Source organism: Danio rerio, chromosome 25 (assembly GCF_052040795.2).
Source record: "Danio rerio strain M-AB ecotype USA chromosome 25, GRCz13ab, whole genome shotgun sequence".
In the NCBI taxonomy this organism is placed as follows: domain Eukaryota; kingdom Metazoa; phylum Chordata; class Actinopteri; order Cypriniformes; family Danionidae; genus Danio; species Danio rerio.
Window position 1 is genome coordinate 5,068,592 of NC_141045.1, and position 23,909 is coordinate 5,092,500.

At 33.1% G+C, this 23,909-nt stretch overlaps 2 protein-coding genes across 5 annotated transcripts in view; both read right to left on the bottom strand.

Annotated features, from left to right (window-relative positions):
• Nucleotides 1-1,669: 1,669 nt before the first annotated feature.
• On the bottom strand, nt 1,670-16,921 carry fads2 (fatty acid desaturase 2). 2 transcript variants are annotated; one of them, NM_131645.2, is given in 13 exon segments: nt 1,670-1,958; nt 4,077-4,202; nt 4,278-4,357; nt 4,436-4,532; nt 5,949-6,046; nt 6,139-6,215; nt 7,477-7,537; nt 7,626-7,751; nt 9,734-9,835; nt 11,946-12,143; nt 13,089-13,199; nt 14,921-15,160; nt 16,839-16,899. In NM_131645.2, coding segments are annotated over 12 exon segments (1,335 nt in total). In that variant the 5' UTR covers nt 15,128-15,160; nt 16,839-16,899; the 3' UTR covers nt 1,670-1,906.
• Nucleotides 16,922-16,951: 30 nt separating this feature from the next.
• saxo4 (stabilizer of axonemal microtubules 4) overlaps nt 16,952-23,909 on the bottom strand; it is a 49,883-nt gene continuing 42,925 nt past the window's right edge. For 2 of the 3 annotated variants that reach the window (XR_015526041.1, XR_015526028.1), the window contains one exon: nt 23,101-23,214. The gene's annotated coding sequence lies outside the window, so the exon portion shown is untranslated. Of the gene's footprint in view, nt 17,054-23,100; nt 23,215-23,909 lie in introns of those variants that run through there. The other variant, XR_015526043.1, reaches the window with a different exon arrangement.

Consider the following 23,909-nt stretch of genomic DNA (forward strand, 5'->3'; position numbering starts at 1 on the left):
AAGGACTAGAACCAGTGACGTTCTTGCTGTGAGGCAACAGTGCTAACCACTGGGCCACCGTGCCACCCATCTAGGAAAGGAAGAGGAGTAGGGGTGGAAGGGGGATTCCTCAAAACGAAGATGGCTGTGATATGGAACTAAGGGTATTTATAGTGGATTAGGAATCGTCTGATTGGTGAATCATAAATTAAATAATGCGGGACCGGCTGCAAGCAATCATAGACATGTGATCCTCTTGAAATTAGTTTATAAATAAACTACTTGTGCATTATTTTTATAAGCTAATTTGGAGAGGATCACGTGCTTATGATTAACACGGCTGGCACCGCATTAGCTCCGTAATCTGCCCAATCAGATGATTAGAGCTGCATTATAAATACCCAAAGTTTTTCAGTTATCTTCGTCTTGAAATTTTCCCGCCTTCCAGGCCTACTTCCCCCCTTTTTTTCTGATAGGGTGGCACGGCAGCTCAGTGGCTAGCACTGTTGCCTCACAGCAAGAACGCCGCTGGTCCTGCCTCTTACCGGCCCGGTCGGCGTTTCTGTGCGGAGTTTGCATGTTCTCTCCGTGTTCGTGTGGGTGTCCCCCGGGTTATCCCCTGATTTATCCAAATTAACATCTAAGATAAACCTTAGCATACACTTCCCAGAGGCTGACAAGCGGGGGAGTTCTCAAGACCTACCTGAGCTTGAACTCCCCTCTTGCCCTTCTAACGGGAGGGAGCCCTAGGCTCGAGGATATTATGAGCTCAGGTCTCCCTCTTATGACAGCATGCCAATTACGCTTTATCAATCATCAGCTAAGTGTGAACTCTTGAAACAGAGTTTTAGCAATGTATGTCCAGCTTCTGATAAAAATTAATTCATTCTATCTTTTATAATCACGCTTGATAGAAACAGTCTGCAGAAACACTTTGATGGACATTCTCCCTTTGCACGTGTCATCAGAGGGGGAAAGCCCCGCCCACTAGAGACCATTTCACCCTCGTTAGCATAGGACGTCAGTCTTGTTTTTGAATCTGCCACTATGCTGACACATATGCATTTGTAGCTCCGCCCTCTTTTAAAAAGAGCACAATCTCATTTAAATTTAAAGCGACAGTCACCAAAACACCCCAATTAGGATCAAAGCCTAAAAGGGTCAATTTCAGAGAGTTATAAGACTTTATCTGTGTGGCATTTTGAGCTGAAACTTCACACACACACACACACACACACACACACACACACACACACACACACACACACACACACACACACACACACACACACACACACACACACACACACACACACACACACTCTAGGCACATCATCATACTTATTTGACATCTTGTAAAAAGTGTTTAATAGGTGACCTTTAATACACATAAAGAGGAGAATTATTCTGTTTAGTATGCGCTTCATTCAAAATAGAGACACTGAAATGCACAGATGAGGTTTAATCCGTTTAATCGATGACCAATAGTAGGAAATCCAATTAAATTTCATAATAAACCACAAAGTGCAACCACTAGTGTTATCGTCATCTCATTTGTCCGAATGTTAGTTATAAAAACAACATCTGAATTGCAAATTTACTAAATAAAAACTTCGAAATTACCTAGCAAACTCGGCGATTGTAAACCAGCAATCACAACTTTCACACACATTCATGCACGTACATGTACTTTCAGATTTTTCCTTTATTAGGAGCGAGACACACATCTTTGAGCCGTCTCTTTAAAACGCATTCAAAGTGCCACAATTATCTTGCAGATATCAAAAAACAAAGTGCTACGCGTCATTTTACTGAACTGATTGACTGGGGGTTTAGTTGCGATTCTTCCTGATGTCTAGTCTGTGAAGGCTCGCTCTGATTGGAGGATTCGGCTCCGCTTTTTTTCTATTTAGGGAGAAGTCATGCTTTATTTGTTGAGATACGCATCCAGCCAGAGCTCGCCAGATTTCTCCAAAGACCTGAGAAGAAAGGAATGATGGTTAGTGATGAAGCATTTGAGTGACTGAACAGGAATGCAGAGTTTGCTTCAGTTTTCTTCAGCTTACTCCCTTTATTAATCAGGGGTCGCCACAGCGGAATGAACCACCTACTCATCCAGCATATGTTTTACACAACCATTTACTACGGCCAATTTAGTTTATTCAGTTTACCATGTCTTTGGACGCTTGTCGCATGTGTTTTGATATAATGGAAACCGGAGCACCCACAGAAAACCAACACGAACACGGGGAGAACATGCAAACTCCATGCAGAAACGCCAACTGTTACAGCTGGGACTCGAACTAGAGATCTTCTTGCTGTTAGGCATCAGTGCTAACCACTGACCCATCGTGCCGACCATGACGATAATAATATAAATAAATTAAAATCAGTGCGCCGCCACTGTGCGACTCCTTTTACTATTCCAAATTTGAATTTTTGTCAAATTGACTTTTTTGTCAAATTTACTTTTTTTCTTCTTAATTCTGATATTTTCTCCCCTCAGAATTCTAAATTGATGTTTTTGAATTCTGCCATTTTTTTTCTCTGAATTTAAAATTTAGTTTTTCTCAAAATACAAAACAAGTTTCCAGTTCTGACTTTTTCCTAAATCTTTTGTTCTTTTTCCAGTTGAGACTTTTCCCAGCGGTTCAGGTGTGGCGACCCCTGATTAATAAAGGGATTAAGCTGAAAAGAAAAGGAATAAATGAATGAGACTTTTCCCCTGGGAATTTTAAACGTACATTTTTCTTAATCCTGTCAAAATTATTAGTTTTTAGTTGCGACTTTTCCCTAAAAATAGTAAGTTGACTTTTTTTCCCGACGTTTTTCCTCAGAACTCAAAAAAGATTTTTTTTTTCAATTTTTATTTCTTGACATTTTAATTCCTCTAATATTAAAATAAGACTATTATCCAATTTTTTCCTCACAACTCAAAATAGATTTTATTTTCCCTTTAGAATGCCAAATGTTTTTCTTAATCCTGACATTTTTCCTCAGAATTAAAAATTGACACTTTTCATTCACCAGTTTGACTTTTTCAATTCAGACTTTTTCTCCTCAGAACTCAAAATAGATTATTTTTTTCAATTGAGGCTTTTCCCCTTAGAATTTTAAATTTATGATTTTTTCAATTTTGACTTTTTTTTCAATTCTCACTTTTTTCCCTCAGAATTACAAATGTAAATTTTCTCAATTTTGACTCCCCTGCCTCAGATATCCAAATTTACATTTTAAAAAAATCTGACTTCCCCCCCCAGAACTCCAAATCCAAATTTTTCCTCATTTTTTTTTTTTTTTTTTTTTGCATTTTGACTTTATCAGAAATCCAAATGTACACCTCATTTCTGATTTCCTCTGAAATATTAATATTTTTTCAAAATTCCAAATAGGTGACGCGGTGGCACAGTAGGTAGTTGCTGGATAAGTTGGTGGTTCATTCCGCTGTGGCGACCCCAGATTAATAAAGGGACAAACTGTAAAGAAAATGAATGAATGAAATTCCAAATGTATGTCTGGCTCTTTCTGAGATTCTAAGACTACATGTATGTCTTGCAGTTTCTATTTTTTTATGAATTTTTATGTCAGGTCTGCTCTTTTCCACATGAATTAAGATTTAACGTCTTGAAATCATGATTTTCACTCAGAATTCAGAGTTCATATTGCAAAATTTTTTTACCCTTAAATTTCTGAGTTCAAACCTCACAGTTTATGTCTGACAATTCTGATTTGCAATTCAGAGTTTTACTCCTTTGGAATTCTGGGTTTACATCTCACAATTCTGACCTTTTTTTTCCCCTCAAAATATTATGAGATTATTGTTTTCCAATTCTGACCTTTTTTCTAGTGATTTTTAGGCTTTTCACCACAATGTTAGCATGCTATAAAACTTTGCCTGCATCTTTTTAGCACAATGTTAACGTTTGAACATTCCCTCAATGTATTTACAGTAATATTTTTTTTATTCTGGAGAAAGTTTTATTAGTTTTATTTCAACTAGAATAAAATCAGATTTTAATTTTTAAACACTATTTTAAGGTCAAAATTATTAGCCCCTTTAAGCTATATTTTTTCCGATAGTCTACAAAACATCTTACCTAATGATATCCGCAAATGCTCCGTACAAGGTCTTCTCTTGGTATTTGACTCCGTATTTCTCACACAACGCTCGCACCCGTGGAGCGGCGCGCCAGTAGTTGTGCCGAGGCATTGTGGGAAAGAGACTGCAACGAAAAAAAAAGCAGTTATGAAATGCTGAATGTACACTGACGACAATCAAGCTCACTTTTTTTTCTTACTGATGCTCGATCTGGAAGTTGAGGTGTCCGCTGAACCAGTCGTTGAAGGCAGACTGCTCGATGTTACAGGTCGCGACCAGCTGAATAACAGAAAATTGTGTTGATGTAAATTCCAGTACACTAGGATGAGTTCAAACCCAATATGGCTAAAAATGCACCTGCATGCTGAGCCAGTCCTGATTTTTCTCATAGTCAATGTTCATGGGGATGTGGCTCATCTGTGTGACCCAAACAAACCAGTGGCTCTCCATAAACCTGCAGACCACAATAATGTACTTTCATGGTTTTTCAGACTTAATTTCACTTCACATTTGACTTTCACTTTGCATTTTACTTTCGATTTCTCTTTTACTTCATTTTAATTTCACTTTCACTTTACATTTGACCTTCGATTTCACTTTCACTTCATTTTAATTTCACTTTTACTTTACATTTGACTTTCCATTTCACTTGTTTTCATTTCACTTTCACTTTACATTTGTACTTCGATTTCACTTTCACTTCATTTTAATTTCACTTTCACAGTTGATTTTCGATTTCACCTTCACTTAATTTTTTATTTCACTTTCACTTTGCATTTTACTTCACGTTTTACTTTCACTTTTATATTCACTAAACCTAAGCATTTTTTCTTTAATGTTTATGATTACTTATTGCCATATTCAACTTTAATGTTAATCACAATTTTTAAAAAGTGTTTAAAGTGACTACAAACAACTGCAAACAATTTTTACCCAGAAACTACTAGAATTGAATGATTTCACTATTCAGTAAAGAGAAACTGCAATAAAATAATGAAACAAATGCATAAAACAAAAAAAAATGAAAGTAATATTAAACTATATAGTAAATTCTCTGAAATTTTACTTCAATAATCTTAAGAGAAATTAATCAGCAGCAGAAGTTTTACGAAAAATGTAGCATGGAAATTAGTGAAATCTGAAATTATTGTGTAAAAATTAAACTTCACTTCGTCGAAAGTGTGTATTTTGTGCATACTATTTCTGTTATTATTAATGCCCAAAATCATGTCATTCATGACATTAAAAAGTGTCAGATAATTTTAATAACTTTCCTTTTAAATGAACAGTGATGAAATAAATCTGTACTCATACAGTATATTTATATGGTCACACTTTAACCAAATGAAAACATATTATAGTAAGTTATATTAAATACATATTTAATTCATATACAAAAGAGCTTTTCCAACTAACAAAAGGTCAATTTTGAGAAAAGAAAAGTTGAAAAAAAATGTCAGGAATAAACAAATTAACTTTTAAGTGGAAAAGGGTGCTTTAGTTCTTTGTTTGAAAATGTAAATTTTTTCACACTAAGAGAATTTTCTTTATAATTTTTATTACATTTTCATTAAACTTTGAGTAAAAAACGCACAAGTAAAACATTGACAATAAACTAAAAACAAAACAAAAAAAAAAGTAATTTTGTTTTAATTTTATGGATTTTTTTTTCAAATAAAATGTTAAGAATAAATTTCAAAAAGTGATTAAATTTCAAATAAAAGGTTATTTTGGCTCTTCTATGGCATCACTGCAAAAACACCAGGGATTTTTATTTATTTCATCTTTTTAAATATACTAGTAAGCCTACTTTGCCTCAGCATCTGGATAATCCATTGGATCTGATAATCCATTTATTAATGTTTCATACCTGACGAAATTAAAGAGGATAATAGCCCAAAAGACGCCGTAGAACTGCGTGTAACAAAGGAAGTATCGGACGTAGTAGCTGATACACCACAGCAGGTCCTGCAGGAGATAAGAAGAGCAGAGAATACATAAACACACAGAAGAAGAAGAAGAGCAGCAGAAGAAGAAGATGAGTTGAAAACATCACCCACCACCCACATGCCATGACTGATCATATTGTGAAAGATTTGGAACTGGAAATACACTGGGATGAGCAGGGGAGGACCAACTGGGGGGAAATAAAAGAGGAAACATCAGTATAACATCAGGATGCTCAAAATCAGATGATGCTTTCTGTTTTAACTCTTGCTTATTTAATCTGAGTGAGATGACATTTATAGTCAAATAAATCAATAAAAAGGCAAGATTTTGTTTTTAGCTGAGCATCACAGAACAAAATAGACTAAACTAAAAAGCCTGCCAGTTGTTTGGTTACCTGTGATTTTTCTTAATTTTATATCAGATTTTTAAAAATACATTTTTAATCAACGTTTACTTTATGGAAAAGGTTAAGGACCAAGAAATAATGAAATACAAAACCATTTTGAAATTAAAGTCATTATGATGGAAGATTATACTTGTTAAAATTAAAAAGATTCACTTAAATGTTGGGAATAAAATCGAATTAATGCTTTCCTTCTTAGACTTTACACACCTGAACCTACAGCACTTATTGATTGTTGCTCTTATAGTTGTGTAAACTGCTTCCTTGTCTGCCAATTTTTTGGCAGATTATTTTGCTTGATTTAAGGGAAAACTCACTTCATTTTAGCATATTATTTCTTAAAACAAGACAATATGTTTTGGTTGTCAAGAAAATGCTTCTTGATTGAAGAACTTTTAGATATTTGGACTAGAAACAAGACGAAAAAATCTAAGAAAAGCATTTTTTTGCAGTGTAAAAATGTCAGCAGGAATCCCTAACACTAAACATTTACTGAAGAAGTAAACTCACAGATTTTGTGAATGCAATCAATAAATTTCTTGAGTTTGATATTAAAGTAAATCTCGACATTTAGGCCTTTACAATCACGCTATCTCCATTTGTTGCACTGATCCATGGAGCGAGGAGGACCTGATTATTTAGTTTTATATATTCTGCTTAGGATCCTTTGCTATTCAAATTACTATGGTCACACTTTACAATAAGGTTCATTAGTTAATGTTAATTAATGCATTTAGTAACACGAACAAACAATGAACAATACATCTACTACTGTATTTGTTCATGCTAGTTAACATTAGTTAATGGAAATACAGTAGTTCATTGTTAGTTCATGTTAACTCATGGTGCATTAACTAATGTTAACAAGCATGGACTTGGATGTTAATAATGCATTAGTAAATGTTCAGTTATGATTAATAAATGCTGTAAATGTGTTGTTCATGATTAGTTCAGGTTAGTAAATGCATTAACTAATGAACCTTATTGTAAAGTGTTACCATTATAATAAACATTTCAGTAGGAATCCCTAACACTGAACACTTACTGAAGAAGAAGTACTTGTGCTGATGGTTGTAGGGCAGATGCTTGATCTTCTTAACGCCATACTGTAATAAACACACACACACACACATGCAGTGGGATCAGATGGAATGTTTCCTCCATGTGTTTTTCGTGTGTGTAGTGTGTTTGTACCTCCACGGGCTGCACGTTTCCCACCACAAAGGCGTTCAGCATGTTGACGTCCGGGTCCTTCTTGAAGATGTTGGGTTTAGCGTGATGCTGGAAGTGCCGATGGTTCCACCAGCCCGCAGACGCTCCCTGAAAACACACACACACGTACAGACATCAGCTTCAACAATGAAACAGAACTTCTACTGTTATGCAAACAACACATCGATGATGAGTTTGAGTTAGCATGCTGCTAAGCTAACAGTGTGATGCTAATAAGTAAAATAAATACTAAAGGATTGTGTAAAATTTGCATTTAAAATAGAATGCTAATGCTAATTTACTTTATCAAAAAGTTAGAAACATGCTAACATGCATGTTAACAATATCTAACCATGCTTGAAAATGTTAGCTAAGAAGCTAATTCATGCTAACAAGTTCCTAAATCATGTTAGATGATAGACAGCACGTTATCATGATAGATTATAGCAACATCCAATTGTAAGCTACATTTCCATGCTAGAAAGTTTGCAACGTTTTCATCCTAGAAGAATGTGCTTTAATGCTAGATGTATGGTAACATGCTAATTTGTGCAAGACATTTGCTAATTCAAGCAACAACTTGCTAATTCAAGTCAAACAGCTATTTTATACAAACAGTAATGCTATCCTGATATAAACATATAAACATGCTAGCAGCATCCTAATTTATGCTGACAATGTGGTTTAACATGCTCAAAACATGCTAGAAAATGTTAGCTACAAGCTAATTCATGCTAACAACATACTAATACAAGTAAGATGCCTATTTTATAAAACAGTATGGTTAAACAGGTTCAAAACATGTTAGAAAATAGAAGCAACAAGCTAATTCATGCTAACAACATGCTAATTCATGTTAAATACACATTTTATACAAACATAAGTTTATGACAAAAACATGCTAGCAACATCCTAATTTATGCTGACAGTGTGGCTTAACAAGCTCGAAACATGTTACAAAGTGTTAGCTACAAGCTAATTCATGCTAACAACATGCTAATTCATGTTAGATACACATTTTATACAAACAAAATTTGATCATGATAGAAACATGCTAGCAACATTAAAATTTATGCTAACAATATGGTTTAACATGTTGAAAAGTTAGCAATGTTTACATACTAGCAGAATGCTGTGTAATGCTAGATACATGCTAACACCATGCTAATTTGTGTAAGATCATGGCTAATTCACGCAATAGCATGCCAATTCAAGTTAGATAGCTATTTTATTTAACATAATGCTATTATGATATAAACATGTTAGCAACATCCAAATTTATGCTGACCATATGGTTTAACATGCTCGAAGCATGCTAGAAAATGTTAGCTACAAGCAAATAAATGCTAACAATATCCTAATTCATGTTAGATAACTATTTTATACAAACAGCATGTTATTATGATAGAAACATGCTAGCAACATCCAAATTCATGCTAACAACATGGTTTAACATGCTAAACACTTTGCAATGTTTACATTCCAGCAGCATGCTGTTTTCTGCTAGATAGGCCTACATAGTAACAACATGCTAATTCATGCAAAGAATTTGCTGATTCATGCAACAACATGCTAATTCATACTAAACTTGCTAGCAATGTGCTAATTCACATAATAAATCTGCTTAAGCACAATTAATGCCAACAATGTGCTATTTCATGTTAAAAACATGCCAATTCACACAGTTACTATGCTAAACAATGCTAGCTAGTTTATTCATCCAAGCAGCATGTTGAACATTGCAAGAAACATGCTAACAGCATGTAAATTCATGCAAGAAATCTGCTAATTCATGCTAACAATGTGATAATATGCTAGAAACATGTACTGTATAAATGAAGCATATTCATGTGAGAATTTAGTTTGTAACACAATTCATGCTAACAATGTTAAACAAAGGCTTTGTCAAGGCAAAGTCAGTGTATTTTCATCTTCAAATGCTTCAGTGCTTTAAATGAATTTTAGCCCCTGTTTACTTCATAAACATTTGCAAGCTGGAAGACTTTAATGTCTCATCATGACTGCTGCATTATTAGGATGTTGTGCAATGCATCATAATAACAGGTCATTTATCGTGAGCGCGCTGATACCTTCAGGTGTCCGATGACAAATTTGTGCACCAAATGATTCATTCCAGAGGTTTTAAACACGGACAGATGACCGAAGTCATGCTGCAACCATCCAGCTTGTGACTACGCACACATAAAAGCACAAGACAGAAAAAAAAAACATTAAACATACCTTCTGCTACAGTACAAAACACCTAAACATATTTTAGTTAACTAGTTAAACACACCAGCATTTAAAAAACAAGATATTTCTGTTGTATATATCCCCCTGAATTATTAGCCCCCTGTTTATTTTTTCTCTCTGTTTAACGGAGAGCAGACTTTTTTTCAACACATTCTCTCAGAAATAATAAATATTTAAAGTAGGCACTATCCTTATAAATAAACTGCATAGTTGCAATCTAAACAAATACATTCTCGACTAAAAAAGCCTTAAAAGTACATTATGTTGTCCAACAGCTGCAACATTTGTTAAACTGTACAGTGTCCTCTGCTTGATGCTGTAGGGTGAAAGGTTAAGAGGCTGGACGAGTGCTGTTATTTACAGAATATTGCACGACTATCAGCCAATCAGATTCAAGAACCAGACAGAACTGTTGTAAGTATGTGTGTGTGTGTGTGTGTGTATGTATATATATATATATATATATATATATATATATATATATATATATATATATATATATATTTAAGTAGTGCTAGGGAAAAAAGTATTTATGACTAATTGCATCCAAAACAAGTTTTTTTTTATATGCGTATATGTATTGTGTATATTTATTATGTATATATAAACACACGCATGCATGCACATTAGAGGTGTGAACCTATACTGGTCTCACGATTTGGTTCGGTTACGGTTATCATGCCATCGATTCGGTTCAATTCGATATCTCGCTGCATCACGGTGCATTGACGATGCTTTCCCTACACAGTGTTATTTTTAGGGGGAGGCTTTAACAAGCAGTCTGTATAAACACACAGACATACAGCACCATTCACACACATACACAAACATAGACAGCACCAAACAAACAAACACACACACACACACACACTTAAGCCCTCACAATATGCTTGCGCTGAGCGGAGCAAAAAAAAAAAAAAAAAAACACTGAAAAAAAAGGAAGCACTTTTCCGACGGTCCCTTACTGAGAGCTCCGCTCAGCGTGAGCTCTCCTGGCTAAACGCATATTGCGAAGGCTTAAACGGAGCAGTGGTCGTAATGTCGAGCGAAAAAAAAGAAAAAGACAGCTGTGAAACATAACCAGCTTTGTCTTTTTGTAGAAAACACACTTTAGATCTTTTTATTGTAAGAGGTTTTTAAGTTATTGCCGTTTATAACTGAATATGTCAGGAATATCGAAAACAAAACCAACTGAACCGCGCTTATTTCTGGCGCCCCCTGGATGTTCAGCGCCCTTAGCATTTGCCTATACTGCCAATGCCACGGGCCGGCCCTGAGTTGGCTCCTGAGTGTTGTAAATACCCGCGCTCACCTCCCTCGCGACAGAGCGCATAGGGGATAAATGACCGTGAACGTAATAACCGGTTATGATTATTACTTAACCGATACCGAATTCTCCGCGTCTGCACCGAAAAAAACAATTAATTTTGACAACCCTAATGCACATATTTGAAAAAATGTTTATTTATATTTAGATATGAAATATATATGCATATGATACAGATTATATATAAATTAAAATATCCATGTAATAAAAACTGTTTTGTATAATTTTGTTTCTATGTATGTGTGTGTGTGTATCACAAATACATAATAAATATATATAATAAACGCATATATTATGTCTAAACAAACTTTTATTTTGGATGTGATAAATCGTGATTAATCTTTGCCTGGCACTAATAATAACATATATTTTAGATGAAATAGGAGAGCTCCCTCATCCTCCATTAACAGCAAGAGTCCCGAGACAGTCAAAGTCAAGAAAAGGAACCAAATACATCTTATGCCACTTCATTGGTCCAACTGTAATCATACAAAGCTCCAAGAAACCACCAAAAAACTGTTACTACTTAAATAAGAGTGTGCGTTTACAATGTTTTTGGTTCCTTTTCTGAACTATGAACATATCGCGTCTATTGCCGTCTATGGAGGATGAGGATGAATATATTATTGGGGATTGGAACAAAATAAGTGCGAGTAATTAATTACTAATGGAATTTTACATTTTGATTATTATAAGACTATATCAGATGTGTCCAATAGTACCTGTGCAGTAGCCAGAATAACAGCGACGATGAGCGTGTTGATCCAACCGGTGCCGAAATACCACACCATCATGAAAGCGATGGCCTCCAGGAGCAGAATGTGGCCCAAATGCAGAGCGAAAAACAGCGGCTGCGTTTTAAAACAGCCTTCAGCCTCCAGACGCTCACGCAGGGCTCGGAAATCCTCCACGAGAGCAGCCTGACAGAGGCACAAACATAAAAAACATAAGACAGTCGTATTTGTTGTATTTTGTCTAGAATGAAAGCAATTTTTATTTGTTTTTAAACATTTTAAGGTCAATATTATTAGCCCTCTTAAACTATTTTTTTTTTTGGATAATCTACAGAACAAACCACTGTCATACAACCGCTTGCCTAATTACCTTAAGCTGCCTAATTAACCTAGTTAAGCGGTTAAGCCAGTAGTACTACTAACAACAACGACACACTGTACAATTTTTGTATATTTTTACAGTCTTTTACTAACACCCATACACACACACACACACACACACACACACACACACACACATGTTTGTTTTTGTGAAAAGTGGGGACATTACATAGGTTTCCATTCATTTTATACAGTCCAAACCGTATATTATATTGCCCTCACCCCACACCTAAACCCAACCATCACAGGAGACTGTGTGCAGCTTTACTCTCTGATTAAACTCATTCTCTAGGATTTATAAGCTTTTTGAGAAATGAGGACATCACCAATGTCCTCATATTTCACCTACTTTTTGTAATACCTGTGTCATACCCATGTCATTATACAGATTTATGTCCTGATATGTCACAAAAACACGTACACTCACACACACACACACACACTCATACACTATGGCCAATTTAGTTCATCCAATTGTTTGGACTGTGGGGGACACCAGAGCACCCGGAGGAAACCCACGCAAACACAGGGAGAACATGCAAACTCCACACAGAAATGCCAACTGACCCAGCTGGGACTCGAACCAGCAACTTTCTTGCTGTGAGTGCTAATCACTGAGCCACCTTGTCAATTCCATTTATAGACCAAAGTTTCAAGGAGGGAGAAAGAGAGAGAGAGATCTCATATTCAAGTGTCAGAAGCGTCACGGCCATTTTCATATTCACGACACATTTTCTCGTCTCTACTCACGTTTTTCTGCCGGTCCTGACTGGGTTCAGACGCCTCCAGCTCTCCGATTAGCAGCGGCTTCAGGTATTTCCTCACCAGCTGAAGGTTTGGATGAAACGCAGTGAACGCCTCCTATCACAGCAGATTAAACACCGTCAGTCGGTGATCGTCTTGATTGAGATCTTATCAGTTACTGAAACATTACTACAAATAAACATGCTTTTCTGACACTCTTTTAAATTTAATTAGCTGTAATGTTCATGTTAAACTTTTAGGTCACACTTTATTTTGATGATCCGTTTGTTGAATTTAAGTTACATTGCATCTACATGTCAACTAATTCTCAATAGATTATAAGTAGACTATTAGTAAGTTGTCATGTATTTACAAAGTTATTATAGTCAGTTAAATGTCTGTTGAAGGAGCAGTATCAACAGATATTAAGCAGACAGTCTACTAATACTCAAATGGACCATCTAATTTTTATATTCATACATAGGCCAACAATGAACTTATTTAATTGTAATATTAACAAAATAATAAAAATGCAATGCAAACAACGACAATAAAACAAAACGTCTTTAATGCACATATAGGGCTGTCAAACTCAATTCCTGGAGGGCCGAAGCCCTGCACAGTTTAGTTCCAACCCTGCTCCAACACACTTACCTGTAGGTTTTAAACAAGCCTGAAGGACTCAATTAGTTTGATCAGGCGTGTTTAATCAGGGTTGAAACTAAACTGTGCAGAGCTGCGGCCCTTTTGGAACTGAGTTTGACACCTGTGTAATATGAGAATGTTTATTTATTCGTATTTACATAACATATTTTGTGCTGTAAATTATGGCTTTGATTATTATTGTTTTACTTTATTTATTATTGTTGTCATCAATTGTTTTTATATTTATCATTTTTTAAGTTATTTTAAGTCATTGTTTTATGTTTTAAATGAATTTTTATCATAATTTTATTCGGGTTTTTTTCTATTTTCTCATCTCTTGTTTTTATGCAAACATTTAAAAGAACATGTGGAAAGTCTGTCACTATCTCTGCCATTTAAAAAAAATAAAAATAAAATAAATAAATGAAAATAATTTTCCAGATATGGTTTGCGGCTGAAAGGGCATCTGCAGCGTAAAAATGTGCTGGATAAGTTGGCGGTTCATTCCGCTGTGGCCACCCCGGATTAATAAAGGGACTAAGCCGAAAAGAAAATGAATGAATGAATAAATAAAAATAAATATATACAGTTGAAGTCAGAAATATTAGCCCGCCTGTTTATTTTTTCCCCCAATGTTTGTTTAACAGAGAGCAGATTTTTCCAACACATTTCTAATCATAATAGTTTTAATAACTCATCTCTATTACTATTTGACTAGATATATTTCAAGACATTTCTATACAGCTTTAAGTGACATTTAAAGGCTTAACTAGGTTAATTAGGTTAACTAGGCAGGTTAGGGTAATTAGGCAAGTTATTATATAACAATGGTTTGATCTGTAGACTATCGAAAAACTATATAGCTTAAAGGGGCTATAATAATAATTTTATATTTTTTATAATAAATAATTTTGACCTTAAAATTGTTTTTAAAAAAATTAAAAGCTTATTTTATTCTAGCCGAAAAAAAAAAAAGACTTTCCCCAGAAGAAAAAACATTTTACATTTTTTTTTATATAAATACATCACTTTTTGTTGATGTTTTGGAGTAATCTTTATTACCATGATAATTTAAGCTTAATGTAAAAACTAAGATGCCTAAACAAATAATGTAGAAATTTCTGGCACCAAGCCAATGTTTCTATCAAAGGTTTTATCATGCATGCTAAAAGTAAACCTGCAGGTTTTTTTACCGTGGCGTCTTCTCCAGCATAGTGTCCGAGGATCCTCAGTCCTCCGGGGTGTCTCTTCACCCACTGGCTGACGTTATAAACCTTCCTCTCCACCACCACCCACTGATCTCCATGTTTGGTGTGTTTCTGCACCTCCTCCCAGGTGTAGCTGCTGAATCTGCCGTTGGTGTCGGTGATTCGGTCTGTCTGCTGTCCTCCGCCACCCATCGCTGATCTCTGAACAGTGCTGCTCGCGTATCACTGGGTCACAAAAGCAAAGCAGTCAAATACACTTTAAGTGAGTTCATTGAAGTTGACCTAAAACCAAAATGTGCATTTAGATGCAAATAGCAGTATTTTTTTACAATAACATACAATATCAACATTGATGAATGGATTATTTAATGAAATTTTCACATAATAATAATAATAATTAATAATACCTATAAGTAATCATAATAAATAAACATAATCAAAGCCATAATTTATAGGACATATGTAAATGTAAATATGAATAATTAAACAGTGTTTTCCACATCAAATTAAGTTTTTTTTCCACATTTTAATGTACAAGTGACAATCCTTTGTTATTGTATGAGTTACACTTTTTAATTAAATTGTTAATATTAAAACAAAACGAATTAATTTTTCACCCATGTATAAATATTCAAATTTACCATGAACATTAAATTTTTGTCCTTATTGAATTTTAAAACCTGTAAGAAAAACTGCTTATTTATAATAATGTTTCTGTGATTGTTAAATGTTAATTATTAATTATACAAAAACATCTACTTTGAATATTAATAGTATTATTTTTCTTATAATAATGTTTTATGAAATATTATATTTTCTTTTGTTTTCAAATGTCCTTTTTAAAAGATTTTTTTCCCTTTGAAAATAAGTATTGACTCATATGTTTTTTTTTCAGTGAAGAAGCCAACTAAAATGTAATTAAAAAAAATAATAAATGCATATAAAATCAATTTGAGGCACACAAAAATGTTCTAACATGGCATTTACACAGCATTTTTCATACTATAAATTATTGCTTATTTTGACAGTATTAGTATAACCACTTATTATATTCTACATAAATTAATAAGTACAGGTCAGAATAATTACTTTGTTTCATTTTGTGTTCATTTTTAGGCATCATTTTCCCCAAGAAACTGCCAAAAATCCCATTATTCCAATTTTTTAGAGCACAGCAAGTTTGTGATATCTCAACTGCAAAACAAAGAGTGTATAATAATTGGAATAAATCAAAATATGTAATCTACTACTGCAAAATCAACCCCGAAATATTAGTTTACACCAACGGAAGCCATTTTAGGCTTAAAATAACTCCTCTTTAATGCACAATTTCCACTTCCCTTATGAAAACTAATGATTTACAAATTAAGAAATCCAAAGCAAGCCACCTGACAAACTTTGGCAACCATAAATGTACCAATTTACCATTAATCAACCACAAAAACAGGGTTTTACTGTACAAACCCCATCTATTTTTCCCCCAAGCGCACTGAAACACAATCCTGGCTGTTGTTCAAGAAGGAGACAAAGAATGCTCACATAATCTCATTCAACATGCACAAAAAGGCAGAAGAGTCCTGCAGAAATGCACAAACTAACACAATCTTGCTTGTTTATTTTACATTAGTGCATTAGTCAATCAATTTGACCTCAGTCAATTACTTTTATTTAACTTTGCATAACAAATGACCATGCAAACAAAGCAGGAACAGACTAAGAGCGTTGCAAAAAAGGGTAAACACCAGAAATAAACAGCACAAATAACACATCCTTTCTTTTCATTCGCCAATTGAACCTGATGAACTCATCATGATGTTAGTTCATATACTGAACGTGTCCACTGTTATATAACAGGAGCTAAAAGAAAAAGTGCATTGAGTTAAACCTTTAATATTTGACTCACCGTCTCAGCAGGCACTTTGATCACACACTCATACAGTACTGTTGTGTGTGATGAGAAAGAGAAGCGGATGAGAGTCTCATACTGTCTTATACACTCACTCACATCACTTGTACCTCTGCTGAATTCCGAACAGATCATTCGAGCTCCAGCAGCCAATCGGCGCGCGTCTCTGAGAGAGTCTCGCGGACTGTCAGCCAATGGGAGCACAGAGAGAACTTTGGAAGGGCGGGGAAAACGCGAGATAAAGAGAAGAGTTACTCAGGTTCGAGTTCTACATCAGTGAGGTAACAGAAAACAATGACGGCGGTAAAATAACGAACATTACACAAACGAAACATATAAATAATGTTTATAAGTAATATATTGTTGCATTTACCATGTAAAAAGTGCACTCGGTGACCTAATTCATGTGTAAAAATTAGTTGTGAAGGGAAATAATCCAATACCTGCATCAAACGAGCATTTATGAGCAGCCTAATTATCTTATCTTGTTTTATTAGGAGCTTATCAGAGAATAAATTCTCGAAAATTAACTGTAAACGTTCATGTTAAACATGTGAACATGTTAAAAATACAGTATATCGTAAAGGATAGTGCAAAAAAACGAGCAGGTTTGGGTCTGTGGTTTTTCCTTTGCATTGAGAAGTCCAAAGTTAAGCTTGTAAATCCAAAAATAAGAGGATAAAACCCCATTAGAATAAGTAAATATAGTGTATTTTTGGTTTTATTAACAATACTTTGATAGGGTTTTGTCTTTGTGTAAAAAACATAAAAAGTAATGCATAATTACACATACAAAATCTATAAATTGCTCTTAAGTAGTATATCGTTGCATTTACATAAATAGAAAGTGCATTCACTGAATTAAATCGCATTAATCATCGTACATAGCTTGTAAAAACATGCTTACATTCATTAGAATACATAAATACAGTGTATTTTCTGTTAAATGTAAAAAAAAGTGATAGGATTTTGTGTTTGTGTGGAAAACCTTTTAAAACACTTCATAAGTACACATGCAAAACCTATACCTTGCTTAAAAGTAATATATCGTTGTATTTACATGAATAAAAAGTGCATTTGGTTATGTAAATCGCATTAAACGTCGTACATAGCTTGTAAAACACTCTTCGTTCAGTAGAATACAAAAATACAGAATATTTTCTGTTAAATGTAAATAAGAAAGTTGATAGGATTGTGTGGAAAACATTTTAAAATACTGCATAATTACACATACAAAACCTATAAATTAGTTATAACTAATATATAGTTGCATTTACATTAAAAAAGTGCATTTAGTTACCTTAATTGCATTAAATGTCATACATCGTTTGTAAAAGCACTCTTACATTCATTAGTATATGCAAATATAGTATTATATTAGTAATAGTAATTAGTATTATTTTCTGTTAAATTAAAAGGACAGAATTGCTCGGGTTTTGTCTTTGTGTGGAAAACATTTTAAAATTATGCACAATTACACATACAAAACCTATAAATTGATTATAAGTAATATATTGTTGCATTTACATAAAAAAAGTACATTCGGTTACCTAAATCACAATAAATGTCATGCATAGCTTGTAAAAAAATACAATGTATTTTCTGTTAAATGTAAAAAAAAGTTGATAGGATTTTGTTTTTGTGTGGAAAACATTTTAAAATACTGCATAATTACATATATAAAACCTATAAATTGGTTATAAGAAATATATCATTACATTTACAATAATAAAAAGTGCATTATGTGACCTAAATTGCAGTAAACATCGTACATAGCTTATAAAAACACTCATTCATTAGAATATGCAAATATTGTGTATTTTCTGGTAAATGTAAAAAAAAATGTTGATAACATAATTAAAAATAAAAATAAATAAATAAAATAATTAAAAATAATTTTTAAATAATGCACAATTATACATACAAAATCTTTAAATTGCTTATTAGTAATATATTGATGCATTACCAGGAAAAAAATGACCTAATTTACACTGAACGTCGTAAAAACACTCGTACATTCATTGGATTTCGCGAATATAGTGTATTTTATGTTAAATGTGTGGAAAACAGGTTATTTTTAAAAGATTGAAGAGACTTGTGTTTCATAATTTACATTTTATAAACACTGTAAAAATGAAATGAGTTTTTTGTGTTGCTTTAATAAGATAATCAGCTTCAACTTAATATTTTTAGTCAGTTTGATTGATGTACAGTAAGTTGAGATGACTAGAAAAGTGATTTGATTCAACTGAAAATATTAAGGCAGCAACAATCCTTATAACATTAAAAACACATGTATATAATATAATGAATGTATATTATTTTATTATGCATGTTGCTAAATCTCAATTATGCAAGTTAATTAGGAATAAACTAACAAAAGTCATCAAAATGTAATGCAAATGACCCTAATTCAGTCACTTTTGCTATCTGAATCTTCTCAAATATGCATTTTATTCTAGCCAAATTCAGCATTTCAAGAATAAAACAAGATCAAGCCACAGATTGGTGACTGATCTGACTGTTAAAACATTTCAGATGAAAAACAAGGAACTTTGGTCTTTTCCTCTCAAAGGAAACACCACAGACGTATGTTTTCAAACTCATTTTCTGCACTTTTCTTCATGACATCCAGTATTTTTTAACATGCTCGCAGACTGAATAACTCTACGGTTAATCTGCGAGCATTCATTCTCTGACAAGGCTCATAATTATATAAAAGATATATAATAAAAAAGATAAGATAATTAAATGTTCATGAATGCTATTTTGATGCAGGAACATTGGATTATTTCCCTTCACAATTAATTTTACTTCATATTAGCAGACCTTAAGAGTTTTGTGTATGAACTACATTAGAATGGAAATGAAATTTCTGTCTGTATAATTTTTTTAAAGGTATATCTGTGCATTTAAACTTAAATAACCGATATAAACATCAATATATATTTAATTCAATATATAGAAATACTGCGCATGAATGTCACCTTGACCTGAAAGGTTTCAAAAGCTCTGCAAACCTTTGGCCTTCACGGTTGTCAGGGCAGAGACACATTATAAACCTTATCAGCTTAGCTTATGAATATTAATTAGATGACATAATGCTACTAATCCTAATCAATCGAGGGCTTTTTATTCATTTATAGATATGCTTTTTATTGTTTCTACTGTAGATTCAACTGTCATCAAAAAGATGTGTAGACTAACGGTTGCAACAACACATGTAAATTCATAAAGTTATGCAGAGTGAAAACAGTTAATGCATGCAGGATGTCTTCATTCATTGAACATTTTTTATTTATTTATTTATTTTTTATTATTATTTAAATATTTACAATGAAAGAACAGTAGTATAGGTGTCTCATGTCATCATATACAATAATATAGCAATCTATTATACAGTCGTCCATCGGTTAGTAATTCAAGTCTTTTTTGAAGGGTAAAATTAACAAAAAATAAATAATAAAATTGTTTTTTAATTATAATATAAAATCAGAAGTTATAATTAGTGCACAATACAGTGCCTAAAAAGTGAAACACAAATATTAAAGGACTGAATTATATGTGTGTATGCCATCAATGACTTTTTTTTTTGTGAAATGTACATTGTGTTCCCTATTTATATATATATATATATATATATATATATATATATATATATATATATATATATATATATATATATATATATATATATATATATATACACACACACACACACACACACAAAAACACATTTTGATATTTTATTCTGACAAGTGTTGTATGTACTATTTTTTTCAGAGATTCAGATGGTGATAATAAATGAAGAATTCAGGAGATCTTTCTCACATGACTTGCTAACAACAACAGGTTCTAAAGACCCACTCTGCTGAAAAAGTCCAGAATTTGGCCTATATATGAGCTCATTTGTCTAATTTTCAACAGTTTGTCATTATTAATTGTGAAAATAACCAATAGAAGAAGGCTTTAAGACAATTTTAATTATTATTATTATTGAAATGGATAAATTCTGACTGAAGAAATTGTACTGGCCAGTTTGTTATTTGCCTGTACACTCTCAGAAATAAAGGTACTCGAGCTGTCACTGGGGTGGTACCTTTTCAATTTGTACTTGAAGGGTCCATATTGGTACCTTAAAAGCTTATGTTATGACCCACAAATTTTAAGAGGAACACTTTTGTACTTTTTAGGTATTAATATGTACCCTTGAGTTATTAATATAGACCTTTTAGGTACAAATTTGTACCTTTTGTAAAGCTACTACCCTAGTGACAGCTCGCATACCTTTATTTCTGAGAGTGTAGGCAACAGTTTTTAATTCAAACACGTTTTAACAGATTCTTAATTGTTTTCCGTTTGGTCGTTTTTTTTGTGATGGATAATGAATTAGCATTTAAAAAATTAAATATTTTTACTTATCATATTATATGATAACATACTTGTCATATTTCTAAAATTCTTATATCACATTATTTATAAAACTATGATAACATTTTTAAATAACTCATTTGTAAAAAAAAAAAAACATACATTTTAGTAACCATTAAATAGTATGGTAAGCACTTTGACAAAAATGTAGGAAATATTTTGGTTACATCAAAAAGTGTAGTAATGATGACAATCTGACTAGCAAATCCAGCAAAAATCAGTGCTTGTGTCACTAAAATGCAGTATTTGAACCACATAATTTAATAAAAAATGAGGCGAATGACTGCAAAAAGGTCAAATTTTAGAGAGAAAAAAAGAACTACCCCTTTTAATAGGCTGGCTATGGGCCTGACAGTGCAATAACAAAGTGTATTAACATTACCAAAAATCCCAATACTTTAATTTTGACATCTGCCTAATGAAACGCCTGTATTTAGAAATCAAAACAATACAGATGGAAAAAATTAATTCTTAAAAAATACATTTGTATTTAGTTACTTTTATAAATTTGTTCATTCTCCTTTGCCTTGGTCTCTTTATTCATTAAGGGGTCGCCACAGCGGAATGAACCGCCAACTATTCCAGCATATGTTTTACACAGCGGATTCCTTACTTTTATAAAAACTACACTATAATATTAGTATAATATATAATAATATACAAGGTGTAAGTGGGGTCTTAAAAATTATTAAAAGTTGATAAATCGATGTAGAGAATTTTAAGGCCCTTAAAAAGTATTAAAAACTCTTAAATGCTATTTTGCAAGGTATTCAATTTTATATCATTTTCATGCATTGTATGGTTGTATGCTAAAGTTTGCCTGAATTAGATCTGTGAATATCAGGATGCTGTGCAGTTTATGAAATCAATGAAATCCTACTAGATTTGACATCATGCTGCTTTGTTTAACCAAGGCAACACCTTTATTTCTGCAATTTTATAGGCGCCTACCTGCTTAATTAGCTATATTTAATAGATTTTTAATCAGTATATGAATAACGTTTAAGTTTTGGAGTAATTTCTCACATTAATATTTAGTAAATATACTGTAAGTTAAAATCTCGCCAGTGTTTCCAGTTGAAAAGTGGATATAACAAGGTATCCGTGGGGGTTTTAAAAAGTTTTAAATCTCAAAAGCTAAATTTTAGGCCTTAAAAAATCTTAAATCTACTGAACTATTGTGTTATAGGTCTTAAATCTTAATAGGTCTTAATTTTTCTTTGTTCATGTATAGCTTCCCAATCTGGCCATTAACCAACATGCAATCACCTACAATCCCAATCTCAATAAAACGTTTTATTTAAAAACAGCATTTTAAACTTTATTTACCATAATGTTTTCATTACTTTTCTTATAGTAACATTTGTTTAAACATTCTCCATTAATTTACTGTTGACGATACTGACCTGACCTATATTTTTATTATTATTCAATCGCTATTATTGTATCATGAAATGTATTAAATTTGAATCATGTTTTGATAGGGGGCAAGTAAAAATCTTTTCCAACGGGAATTTAAAAAAAAACAATTAGCATTTAGCCCTGGATTACTCTAAAATTTCATTTATAATGGTCTTAAAAGGTCTTACATTTAATTTAAACCTGCAGAAACCCTGTATAAGGTCTTAAAATGTATGGAAAGAATCTTAAAAAAAGGTCTTAAATTTCAACAATATTCATTCATGTCTGGACGATTTAAAAAAAACCTGTTTCATTCACTTCAAATGTTGACTATTGTATATTATTATATTTTATTAATATTATAATATAAGAACATTTATAAAAGAAAATAAATTGAGCACACAGTGGCTCAGTGGTTAGCACTCACAGTAAGAAGGTCGCTGGTTCAAGTCCCGGCTGAGTCGGTTGGCATTTCTGTGTGGAGTTTGCATGTTCTCCCCGTATTGGCGTGAGTTTCCTCTGGGTGCTCCGGTTTCCCCCACTATCCAAACACATGCGCTTTAGGGGAATTGGGTGAACTAAATTGGCCATAGTATATGAGTGTGTGAATGTGCGTGTGTATGGGTGCAACTAAGAGGGTATCCGCTGTGTAAAACATATGCAGGATAAGTTGGCGGTTCATTCCACTGTGGCAACCCCTGATGAATAAAGGGAATGGTAGATTAAGGTAAATGAACGAATAAACGGGTGTAGAAATAGTACTGTCAAAATCAATCTAAGTCAGATTATTGATTTAAACACTGTTTATTAATTAAAACAATGGAATTTTATAAAGGACTAAATAAATTTTTAATTGTTTATTTTAAAAAAAAATGTGTGGAAAGAGTTTGAACTCAAACATTGGAATTAATTTTGAAGTAGGAGATCTGAAGTTATCTTTTAAAACATTGTTTTGAATACGACTTTAAGACACATTTTTAGCAGTGCCTGACTGTTAAGAAATGAAAAGTTCAGCATCAGCATTTCCAGCCGACTGAAGGTGGAGTGATTTCTGATCATGAGCACGTGTCCACATGATGTGATCCGACCACTAGGGGGATTTTGTGCCGCTTTGACACCGTGGAACACAGAAGCTGAACTTTGATGCATTACAACAACACTTCAGCAGAAAAACACTGATCTAGGGCAGAGAGTGCTTTACACATATATCATTACGTGTAACACCACAAATCATCA